Source organism: Bactrocera dorsalis, chromosome 3, assembly GCF_023373825.1.
Source record: "Bactrocera dorsalis isolate Fly_Bdor chromosome 3, ASM2337382v1, whole genome shotgun sequence".
In the NCBI taxonomy this organism is placed as follows: domain Eukaryota; kingdom Metazoa; phylum Arthropoda; class Insecta; order Diptera; family Tephritidae; genus Bactrocera; species Bactrocera dorsalis.
Window position 1 is genome coordinate 53,696,414 of NC_064305.1, and position 12,605 is coordinate 53,709,018.

The following is a 12,605-nucleotide window of genomic DNA, read 5'->3' on the forward strand; positions in this document are numbered from 1 at the left end:
CTGGGGAACCGAGCACCCAAAAATAATATCGGTAACGCGCTATTTGCATACCTCAGTGGTAGTGTGGAAATTGCAAAATGCCCAAAAGTAGTTTATAAAATGCCCAATTTAATATTTTTCAGCAGTGGCATCATTGGCAAATATTATAAAAAATGCGAGTTTTGACAGCTCTCTCTCGAATCAATGAGTCTCGTATCATATTATCCATGATGTTAATTCGTTGCTGACTCGACAACATTGTATAACCCTACAAGTAACCAATCCTTCATTTTTCACTAACACATACGCAAAAATCTACTACAAATCGGGCACTTGGTACGGGTTGCCCCTAAATATTCTACTACAAATCGGGCACTTGGTTCGGGTTGCCCCCAAGTATTCTCCTACTAATTAGTCACTTGGTACGGGTTGCCCCCAAATACTCTACTACTAAAACGTTCAAAGCCTCAAATCTGCTACAGCGTGTTGCCGTGTTAGGTTTTAAAATTTATAACTTTAACAATATAATTATTAAATATTCAAATATTTTCCGATTATTTAAATTCCTAAATATTAAATTTAATCAGTTTTGTCCAAAATATTAATTATTGTATCAATATATTATTAAATGTTTCCAATTTTATAGAAAATATTTATATAATATTTGTGTAAAAACTATGTATTTCGTGCAACCGTGTAATGTGTCAAATCATTTCAACGGACATTTTTTTAAGCTTAAAAAGCTAAGGAAAAATGATATAGTAATTTTAAGTGTGCTTTTAAGAAAAATTGAAACATCATTTAAAGAGATATTCAGCGTATGTAAGTATAGTAACATTAATTAATTAAATTTGTTAATATTTGTTGTTTGATTTTGTATAGGATGCCTTCCAGAAAGTGTGTTGCTGGTTGCAGTTTGGGGGTGCCGTTGTATCCCTTCCCATCAGAAGGGGAAATGTCCAGGTGAGTTTTATGTATAAAAATAATATAATTATGTACATAATATTGTCGTATGTATATAAATATATACATAATATGATCGTAGGTAAATAAATATGTAAATAAGTGAATAGTAAGTGAATTGTGATTTTATAATAAAGTGAAGTTTTAAAATGAACAAGAAGTGAATAGGGTCGTCCTAAATCGTGATTTTATTAAAGATTCACACATTTAATGACTAGAAAACTGACTCAGGATAGACTGGAAAATTTTTTCGGACATATACGCAGAGGGGGGGATTTGATGTGAGAATAACTCCGCAGCGTTTCTCATATCTTTTCAGACAAGCCTGGGGCATAGGATATATTCGTTGTGTAGATAAAGGGAACTGCGAACTCTTGCCAGTTGACCAGTGTGAGTCATTTTCTAATAGCTCCCTCGAAAGCGCCTGCAACGACGCTTTGGTTCAAAATACCTCTTGGCAAACTTTTCAAAGTTTACCAAGACCTACCAATTCTACCTCATTTCAAAATATACAAATCGAGGTAAATGTGGACGTAGATGAAAGTAGCTTTCTACATAAAAATGCTTTTGTGTATTTTTGCGGTTATTTGTACTATAAATATTTTAAACAACATAATTGTTTAATGCCCTTGCCAAGGTTTGATGGTGGTATTACTGAAGAAGATTTTTTCTTCACTTCAGAAAAGCAATATAGTAATTGCCAAATAGTAAAACCACCCCTTGAATTTATAGATTTTCTATCAAAAATCGAAGATATTTATACAAAACATTTTGATTCTACTTGCCATAGGATCGTGTTTTCCCAGATATTATTTGAAATGATGGTTAACGTAGAACCGTACAATTGTTGTGAAAATTGTAATTCTGATATTATAAAATGTCTATTCATTAGAATTAGAATATATTCCCTAGTAAAAGCTTTTAATAAAAAGTAAAACAAAGTAATTTCAAAAACGTAAAGTTCTTGTGTGTTACACATAAATAGTAATCACGTCCGTTTGTCTGTCTATATGAGTCGGAATTTATATGTACGCGTATATGCTTATGTATGTCTGTCAGTCTGAACTATTTTATATTTGTCAAAAAGTTTATCTGTAGAAGGCCGCATTTCCATAGTTACCTTGATCTGTGATTTTGAAACGAGAATTTTAGCGATTAGGTTTGTACGCTTATTATTAATATTTTTTTTTGTTTTTTAAGTGTTTTCGTGTACCACCACTATTCCTTTGATAGGGTTTTTAATAAGTATTTCTCTACGGGTGATTTAGATTATTTTGTAAATATTATTTATTACTTAGTAGATTGTTTTGAATATTATTGTTGTTGTTCCTGAATTGTACCTGATTTTTATATATTTATTTTTGTTTTTGTTGAAATTAACACAAGTTGATTCTTTTGACTTGTTTAGTTAATGTATACATACAATTGAATTGTACCCAATTTTTTATACATATTTATTTTATTCTTTTTTCAAATAATTACAAGTTGATTGTTTTGACTTGTATTGTTAATGTATACATATATTTTTATATTTATTTTGGTTTTTGTTAAATAGTTTTCTAGTTGTTTGTTTTGACATATATTTTCAATGTTTATATTTTTTATAATAAGTAGATTGTAAGCTGTATATATAAAATGGGTGAAAACAGGCCTCCTGGGGAATCGAACACCCAAAAAAGATCGGTAACGCGCGAACATTCCAACCTCAGAGGTGGTGAGGAAAAGCAATAAATATTCAATAAACCTTTTGTTTCAAAAATATTCTTGAAAGTTTTTCATTAATGTTTTCCGTTACAAATATTTTTTTTCACAAAAAAGTTGATCTACTACATTCTTTTAATTACATCTCTGTGCCTAAAAAAGGCAGATTTCGAACAGGTGATCTCAGCTGTGAAAAATTCTTGGAAAACAGCTGATTCTTTTGTTACTTGTAGGGTTATACAATGCTCGACAACGACTGAACGATAGAGCGTAAGCGTACGTGTGAAGTTAGATTTGCACAATTGTGGCTAAGAAATGCCGACCACTGGTAACATGTTTAATCGGCGATGCCGATCTTTGTCTTTTCACGCTTGAGAACCGTTTCTTAATATGCAGTCCACTAGGCTGACAATCGATTGGACTCGATTGATTTCACTGATAGATGGTATTAGAAGTACTACGTATGTAACAGCTACAGTAAAACTTGGGCGGGTCCTCTAGTACATACATACATATGTATGTTTTATATGCTGTTCTATGTTTTCTCAACTCATAAGAAATAAGTAGGTCATTCCATGGCGAAATTGGTGCAATTTCATTTTGCAACAATTGCCACAACCTTAACCATTTAAATTATAAAAGGTTGTGTCGATAGACCAAAAAATCACAATTTATGAAAAATAATCCATAGTCAAAATAAACAGATTATTTTGTATTATTTTGGTTTCATGATTCAAAATCAACTTTTCAAAAATCCTAAAGATGCAAACAGGAAAATTCATGAGAAAAACAAAACAACAAGCGATTTTGTCATTGATAAACACACTTCTTTCGTAAGAGGAAACCCGCTTCATATCTCATATCCACACAACCTGTATGTTACATTAGGATGTCCGTTATTTACCAAATTGATTATTTTTGACGAGAACGCCCCGTGAACTTTCGTTTTCCATCTAGAAAAAAAAAATCAGACCATAAAAAGCCCTTAATTTTCATAATAAACCTTGCCCCAAACACGATACATTTCCCATTTTATTTACATGGGATTTTGCCACTTTTTACGAATATTTTTTTTTTCTCTGGAACTTTCTCGCTTGTAGACAGTGGCATAGCTACAATTTCGGGTGCCCGAGGCCAATGATGTTCTGCCGCCCCCCCTTTTATCTACCTACCTACAAGTTTCATGAGGTGGTGATTTTTTTTACAAAATATCTTCGATATTAAGTATATAAAATTTTAGGCATCACAATACGGCTTTTGAGGAAATCGTCGGACGACGACAGAGAAAAATAAAGACAATGTTGCCATCAAAGCTAGAAAAGTGCATCTTTAAGTTCTATCACTATTTTTAAGAAAGATAAACCAAAAGATATAAGACAATTTCAAAGACTGGAGATTATTCGAGTAAAAATTTATATTTTTCATTGTTGTTCAGATTATTACATTGTTAGTGTACAACTCTTTTTCTTCTATAATAAATTTTGTAAAAAAATGTGTTGAAGTATTTTTCTGAATATTAAAAAATAGCGAAGATCGTTTTGCCGCCCCCAAGACGTTGCGCCCGGGGCAATAATCAATTTGGTAAATAACAGGCACCCTAATATACATACTAGTATATAAATATTAGTATATAAAGAAAAACCCAAACAAACATACAGGGTTTGTCTGGAAAATAATAGGACTGATCTGTTATTTCCGAGGACCTAGAGATTCAGGACAAACATTTTCGCACGACGTGTTTCTGTGATTGGTGCAAGCCGAATATGCAGTGTTCGTTAAGCAGAAGTGTGCGATTTAATTCTGTATTAAACTTGCTAAAATTGCGACATTGACATTTGATTTGATCAAGCAGGCTTACCCAGACTGTGCTTTAACCAGAAGTGCTGTGTTTCCCCGGCCTTTTGGAAGGCCGGAAAGAGGTTGCTGATGAAGACCGTGCTTGGAGACCTGTGACTTTGACAAACACCGACAATGTGAGTCGTGCGCAAAGTTTTGAATTCAGATCGTCGACTAAGTATTCGTTCAATTGCCCAGATATTAAATTTATCAAAATCTGTGGTTCATGACATTGCGACGGAGCACTTGAATATTCGCAAAGTGTGCGCGAAGATGGTCCCAAAAGTGCTAACTTAGGACCAAAAAATGCGGGGAGTGGAAGTGAGTCAAGAAAATTCGAAACATGTGTGGAAGTAACTCCCAACTTTTGAATAATGTAATCAACGGTCACGAAAAAAGGGAAAGGCTGATTAAAGGCAAGCTTTTTGAGGCGACAGACGTGACGCCTTCAACGTATGCACTGGCATCGACGCAGAAAGAGCCCTATTTTTTAAATTTTAAAAGAATCGTAACGATTGGTTCAATAATTTTTCTAAATCGACTCAATCCTATTAATTTCTGGACAAACCATGTTTGTATGTATTTTTAAAAAAACTTAAAAATAAATTGTATAAAATTTCTATGTAGAATATTTTTTATTTATGCTATGTTTGCTTATATACATACATACATACAGTGGCGAGCAGATGCGGATACATGTTTGTCACTTTTGCAATCTTTTATTAATAAAACCGTTAAATTTTCAATGAAATAGTTGCGGATGAGGCTTCCAGCCATGACGCTATATTATTTGCTACGATGATATTTCAACGCACTTTTTCAGTGCCATTGCCACAAAATACTAATTATATGTATGTATGTACATATGTATGTCCATTAAATCTTATAGTTTCATGCATGACGATTTAGGTTTCCCTTTACCAAGTAAAAAGTTCTCTTTTGAAATGGCGCCCGATTAGATAAGTTGTTTCCTGGCTTCGATACCAATGTCATAACAAATTTAAGCAAAATTCCCAAAAATATGTTCGTTTTAAAAACATTCAGTATTTCCAAAGGTTCATACAATATTTCCAAAGGTGGACTTCTTACTCAAATTGTATGTGAGATTTTGAATAGAAATATCGCAGCACTGAAGTCAATTGGTCTAAATCTAAAGCCATGAATAAAATGATACTTTATCTGATATGTGTATTAATGATTTATGTATTTTAATATTTATGTGTAATGTATGTATGTATATGCATTTTCAATATGATTAATTTAATAGTTTTTGTAAAATTTAGTGAAATTGCCAATTTTAAGGAGGTGTGTGGTCGGATGTATGGAAAAGGATAAAGACAGGTTAGTCCAAAAGTTAAAAAATATGAATATTTTGTAAATAGTATTTTTGAAGTCCAAACTTCTTTACGCGCGCTTGGCTTGAGGAGTAAGCTGACGAACGCGTAACGAAAAGTGTGATCAGGCGAGGCGAATGGTAATTGGTGGGGGATATAGGCAAGCGTCAGCAGTGCGCTCGCACATTTTTCTTTCTTTCTCTTTAGCTGATTTTTACTCAACGCTGTGTTTCGCTCAGTGATTGGACTTAAATAGAAACTTTTGGCTCTTTTTCTCTGATATATGCCAGGAACTGCAAAACTCCTTTTCCTTGAATCAGCTCATACGCAAAAGTTTCTATTCAATTCCAATCACTGAGCGAAACACAGTGTTGAGTAAAAATCAGCTATTGACGAACCGCTCATTCGCGTTCAATGTGAGCCTTCGGTAAAATATCGCTATCAAAACTTTTTCCATTATCAACAGAGACAGCAAATCAATATCGTACACTGTTCAGATATGTAAAAGTCTTGATCATAGATGAAGTATTGATTGGTGCAGAATTATTAGCTCAAATCGATGCTAGACTAAAACAAATAACGGTAATTTTGAAACGAATTTCGGTGGATTGGATATGATTATTGGTGATTTACGGCAACTCCCGCCTGTTCGCGCCACACCAATATACAAACAGCCAAAACAGCGTATGGCAGGACCAGTACTGTGGCGAGGATTAAAATTTTACCAATTGACAGAAGTTATGCGACAAAGTAATGCAATATTTTCAACATTACTCACAAAAATCGGTAATGGCATGATATTAACAGATGACGAATTAGCAATTATTGAATCACGATTCTTTACAAAGGAGGTTGATCAATTATGTCCACATGGAATTCGTCTTTTTCTTACTAATAATTCCGTCAATGAATACACTAATACGATATTGCAATGTGCAGATAATGAAATAGCATCAATAGCTACGGATTTATTTTTTGGATGTCAAAGTACTGAACAAGAAGCTTTTCTCAAACAGAAATTTCACAAAATGTCAGTTATTGATACTGGGGGTTTACCGTACGAAATTGTTTTCGTTCCGTACAAATCGTACATTATCACCGCAAACATTGATGTATCAGATGGATTGGCAAATGGTGCAGTTGGTAAATTGGTACATATTGAACAAAACGAACAAAATGAAGTTACACGAGTATGGCTAACTTTTGAAAATTCACAAAAAGTTGGTAAAAAACTTCGACAAAAAGCTTCCGCTTACGTTGCGGCACATAATATTGATAAACATGCCGTCCCAATAGAACGCAGGCAATGGTAGATGTATTGCCATGAATAATAACAAAACAATAAATGCAAAACGTAATCATTTTCCTTTAGTATCAGGATGTGCCATGACAATTCATAAATCTCAAGGTGGAACATTCGATGAAGTAGTTTATGAATATCAAAGGACTCATTCTTTATCATTACTTTATGTTGCTCAATCACGAGTTACCAGTATTGACGGACTCTACATAGTACCAAAAGACAATGATAATAGATTTTATCATGGGCGAAAAAATGATACATCGATCATATCTTTACAAGATGAATTTCGCCGATTATCGTTGAACACATTGTCAACAATAGGTAGAACGATTCTCGATTTTATGAATGACAGAAAAAAGTTGTCCATGGTTACTTTTAATTGCCAAAGTCTCAGAAAACACGTATCGGACTTGAGCGATCCCGCAATTGATTCAAGCAATATCCTGTTTTTATCAGAAACCTGGTCAAATGACGATGAAAATATTGACATCCCGAATTTTGATTGTATTGCGAAATTCAAGCGTAAAAATGTTAGATCAGCAGGAGTGGCAATTTATCAGAAATCGAATGATACCTCGAATATAGTAACTTCGAACATGGACATTCTATTACGACATATTCGTGAAGTTGATATTGGTCAGTCATCAATTGGTAATATACATATGTATGTGCTGCTCACTGTGTTTTGGACGATGGAACAAACATCATAATGGTAGTTGTTTTACATTTCGCCCAATAACACAGTTAATAATATCATAAAGTTTATATACAGAAGACTTATGATTTATGGTCGCGTAGGTTCTGAAGAACTAGGAGAAAACTATCATACGTTGCCACTAACCTTAGCAGGAGATTTCAATATAAATTTCGCATCCGAAGATGGACAACTCTTGATAAACTTTCTACGAGATAAATTAGAATTACAAATGAATAATGACCGTAATGAGCCAACTACAAGACATGGAACAACAATCGATGCAGTTTTTTCTAGATTTCTGTCTAATTTTAATTCTAAAATATATGTATCGTATTTCTCGTATCATAAGCCTATTGTCTCGGTTTTACAATCAACCACAGTAATTACTGATGTACCCAATAATGAAATAACGAATAAAACATTGAAAAAAAATAAAAAATCTATGCAAAAATATTAATTTACTAATGAAAACAAAATAAATTTAAATATTTGTAGGAAATTAATATATGTGCATACATGTATATATTGCACACACACATTCATATATATACATATAGATAGAGCGAAAGAAGTTTCACTTCAGTCGTGCGGTCATAAGCACACTCACTTTTTTTTAATTTAAACTTTGTGCATAATCTTAATATATAAAAATCACGTGTCACGTTGTTTGTTTGCGATGGACTTTTAACACTGTGTGCAGTTTGGTCCAACTTGAAAGATAGGATAGTTTATAACTCTCCTTATAGTCGCATTATTTATTTATTGCAAATTATTTGTTTATTATTAGCAAAGAGCTATCCACCAGTTGGTGGCGCTAACAGCGGTATTGAGTAAGTGCGGTATGTTACAGTAGATGGCGCTACAAACATTAAAAACATTAAATGAAAATGCGTTGTTTGAAGTTTATATTATTTGTGGTAAAGTTATACGAGTCTATGACTTCCAAAAAAAAAATAAAAATTGGGCGGGGCGAAGTTCGCCGGGTCAGCTAGTATTTTATAGGGTTAATATAGTAGCTTTTAAAAATATGTAGATTACTAATCTAGGTACAGTAGAACTCCAATTGTCCGAACTCCGACTATCCGAATCACAAAAAATTGTCCAAAAAAAGTCTAAGTTATTCTGAATATGAAGGATTGGTTTTGACAAATCATAGCAAAATAAATTTAAAGGACTGCTGTTACATGGTAGCGGAAGCTTGGAGTTTGGTTACGCCAGTGACGCTAAGACGTGCGTGGAATAAACTGAAAGGCCTACCGTCTGAGAAGAACAAAAAAAAAAAAGAATCTGAAGAAAATGAGAAACAAGAATATGGAGAGGATGATGATGATGAAGATGCGTTGTCACTTGAGGAAATAAGAAAAATGATTGTAAAAATTCCTGGTTGTACAAAAGTAAGTGCTGAAGATGTAGGAGAGTGGATGGCTTGTGACACGTCTGACCCTGGTTTTCAATTTCTCAATGACGATGAAATTGTTGTAAGTGTGAGAGAAGATGTTGAAGTGGAAGTGGAAGGAGAACTTTCTGCTGATGTTGAAGTAGACCCTGGACCATCAGCTAGTGAAGCATTTGCCGGCCTCGAGACTGCTTTGAAGTGGATGGAGCGTCAGCCCGAGTGTGACCACTTGCAACTGCTCACCGTCAAGCGAATGCGTGACCTGGCTGTCCGAAAATGGTTGAAGACCGCAAAACAGCTTACATTGACGGAGATGTTTAAAAAACAATGATTTTTATTTCTAAACTTGTACATAAGTACATTTTATTTATATTTAAAGCATGTGAAAACATGTTTCTTCCATTTAATTCAATAAAAAAATAGTGCAATATCAAAACGTAGCTCTTATTCTCTCCAATGGCAATTTAAAAAAAAAAAATCCGATTATCCGAATATTTGATTATCCGAATGGGTCCCGGTCCCCATTAATTCGGATAATTGGAGTTCTACTGTACATATTATAATAACATGTTTGCAATTAAATTCTACTACGTAGAACTTCGTGCAGAAATAATTTCAAAAGTTACAGTATTTACAGCGTGTAAAATAATAACTGTCGCACCTCTTTTTTTTAATAACAGGATTAATAGTTCTATTCAAATTAAATAGTAATTCTTTTATAAATACAAATATTCTTCTTCTTTACTGGCGTAGACACCGCTTACGCGATTATAGCCGAGTCAACAACAGCGCGCCAATCGTTTCTTCTCTTCGCTACGTGGCGCCAATTGGATATTCCAAGCGAAGCCAGGTCCTTTTCCACTTGGTCCTTCCAACGGAGTGGAGGTCTTCCTCTTCCTCTGCTTCCCGCGGCGGGTACTGCGTCGAATACTTTCAGAGCCGGAGTGTTTTCATCCATCCGGACAACATGACCTAGCCAGCGTAGCCGCTGTCTCTTAATTCGCTGAACTATGTCAATGTCGTCGTATATCTCGTACAGCTCATCGTTCCATCGAATGCGATATTCGCCGTAATCGACCATAAATCTTTCGCAGAACTTTTCTCTCGAAAACTCGCAACGTCGACTCATCGGTTGTTGTCATCGTCCAAGCCTCTGCACCATATAGCAGGACGGGAATTATGAGCGACTTATAGAGTTTGGCTTTTGTTCGTCGAGAGAGGACTTTACTTTTCAATTGCCTACTCAGTCCGAAGTAGCATCTTTTGGCAAGAGTAATCCTGCGTTGGATTTCCAGGCTGACACTGTTGGTGGTGTTAATACTGGTTCCTAAATAGACGAAATTATCTACAACTTCAAAGTTATGACTGTCAACAGTGACGTGAGTGCCAAGTCGCGAGTGCGACGACTGTTTGTTTGATGGCAGGAGATAACTATTTCGTCTTGCCCTCGTTCACTGCCAGATCCATTTGCGTTGCTTCCTTGTCCAGTCTGGAGAAAGCAGAACTAACGGCGCGGTTGTTGAGACCGATGATATCAATATCATCGGCATACGCCAGCAGCTGTACACTCTTACAAAAAATTGTACCTGCTCGATTAAGTTCTGCAGCTCGAATAATTTTCTCCAGCAGCAGATTGAAGAAGTCGCACGGATAGTCGCGTTGTCTGAAACCTTGTTTGGTATCGAACGGTTCAGAGAGGTCCTTTCCGATCCTGACGGAGCTTTTGGTATTGATCAACGTCAGTTTACACAGCCGTATTAATTTTGCGGGGATACCAAATTCAGACATCGCGGCATAAAGGCAGCTCCTTTTCGTGCTGTCGAAAGCAGCTTTGAAATCGACGAAGAGGTGGTGTGTGTCGATTCTCCTTTCACGGGTCTTTTCCAAGATTTGGCGCATGGTGAATATCTGGTCGGTTGTTGATTTACCAGGTCTGAAGCCACACTGATAAGGTCCAATCAGTTTGTTGACGGTGGGCTTTAATCTTTCACACAATACGCTCGACAGAACCTTATATGCGATGTTGAGGAGGCTAATCCCACGGTAGTTGGCGCAGATTGTGGGGTCTCCTTTTTTATGGATTGGGCATAGCACACTTAAATTCCAATCGTTGGGCATACTTTCGTCCGACCATATTTTGCAAAGAAGCTGATGCATGCTTATGCCTTATCAGTTCTTCGCCGCCGTGTTTGAATAGCTCGGCCGGCAATCCATCGGCCCCTGCTGCTTTGTTGTTTTTCAGGCGGGCAATTGCTATTCGAACTTCTTCATGGTCGGGCAATGGAACGTCTGCTCCATCGTCATCGATTGGGGTATCGGGTTCGCCATCTCCTGGTGTTATGCCTCCACTGCCATACAGCAGGTTGGAGAAGTGTTCCCTCCATAATTTAAGTATGCTCTGGGCATCGGTAACTAGATCACCTTGGGGGGTTCTACAGGAGTATGCTCCGGTCTTGAAACCTTCTGTAAGCCGCCGCACCTTTTCGTAGAATTTTCGAGCATTACCCCTGTCGGCCAGCTTATCGAGCTGTTCGTACTCACGCATTTCGGCCTCTTTCTTCTTCTGTCTGCAAATGCGTCTCGCTTCCCTCTTCAACTCTCGGTATCTATCCCATCCCGCACGTGTTGTGGTCGATCGTAACGTTGCGAGGTAGGCAGCCTGTTTTCTCTCCGCTGCGACACGGCACTCCTCGTCGTACCAGCTGTTCTTTTGCACTTTCCGAAAACCAATGGTTTCGGTTGCAGCTGTACGTAAGGAGTTTGAAATGCCGTCCCACAGTTCCCTTATACCGAGTTGTTGACGAGTGCTCTCAGAGAGCAGGAGTGCAAGCCGAGTAGAAAATCGTTCGGCTGTCTGTTGTGATTGCAGCTTCTCGACGTCGAACCTTCCTTGTGTTTGTTGACGTGCGTTTTTTGCTGCACAGAGGTGCGAATCTTGGCTATAACAATATAGTGGTCCGAGTCGATGTTAGGACCTCGGAGCGCACGCACATCTAAAACACTGGAGACGTGTCTTCCGTCTATCACAACATGATCGATCTGGTTGGTGGTTTTTCGATCCGGAGACAGCCAGGTAGCTTGATGTATCTTCTTATGCTGGAATCTAGTACTACAGATAACCATATTTCGGGCCCCGGCGAAGTCGATCAGCCTCAACCCATTTGGGGATGTTTCCTCGTGGAGGCTGAATTTACCGACCGTAGTGCCAAAGATACCTTCTTTGCCCACCCTGGCGTTGAAGTCGCCAAGCACGATTTTGACATCGTGGCGGGGGCATCTTTCATAAGTGCGCTCCAAGCACTCATAAAAGGCATCTTTGGACACATCGTCCTTCTCTTCTTTCGGGGTGTGAGCGCAAATCGCATGTTGAAGAACCTCGCTTTGATGCGGATTGTG

The 12,605-nt window shown here is 36.7% G+C and overlaps 2 protein-coding genes across 2 annotated transcripts in view; one reads left to right on the forward strand and one right to left on the reverse strand.

Moving 5' to 3' along the window:
• LOC125777044 (putative nuclease HARBI1) overlaps positions 1-1,695 on the reverse strand; it is a 348,853-nt gene extending 347,158 nt beyond the window's left edge. Inside the window, exon 1 of the mRNA XM_049450872.1 lies at positions 1,394-1,695. The gene's annotated coding sequence lies outside the window, so the exon portion shown is untranslated. The remainder of the gene's footprint in view (positions 1-1,393) is intronic.
• A 7,241-nt stretch (positions 1,696-8,936) lies between these two features.
• LOC125777045 (jerky protein homolog-like) lies at positions 8,937-9,762 on the forward strand. Its single transcript, XM_049450873.1, has one exon. It carries the CDS (start codon positions 8,998-9,000, stop codon positions 9,538-9,540), a length of 543 nt encoding a protein of 180 aa, XP_049306830.1. The 5' UTR covers positions 8,937-8,997; the 3' UTR covers positions 9,541-9,762.
• The last annotated feature ends 2,843 nt before the right edge of the window (positions 9,763-12,605 follow it).

Excerpts from the sequence above, each read along its gene's own strand:
- LOC125777045 (XM_049450873.1), top strand. The coding sequence starts at position 8,998 with ATGGTAGCGGAAGCTTGGAGTTTGGTTACGCCAGTGACGCTAAGACGT.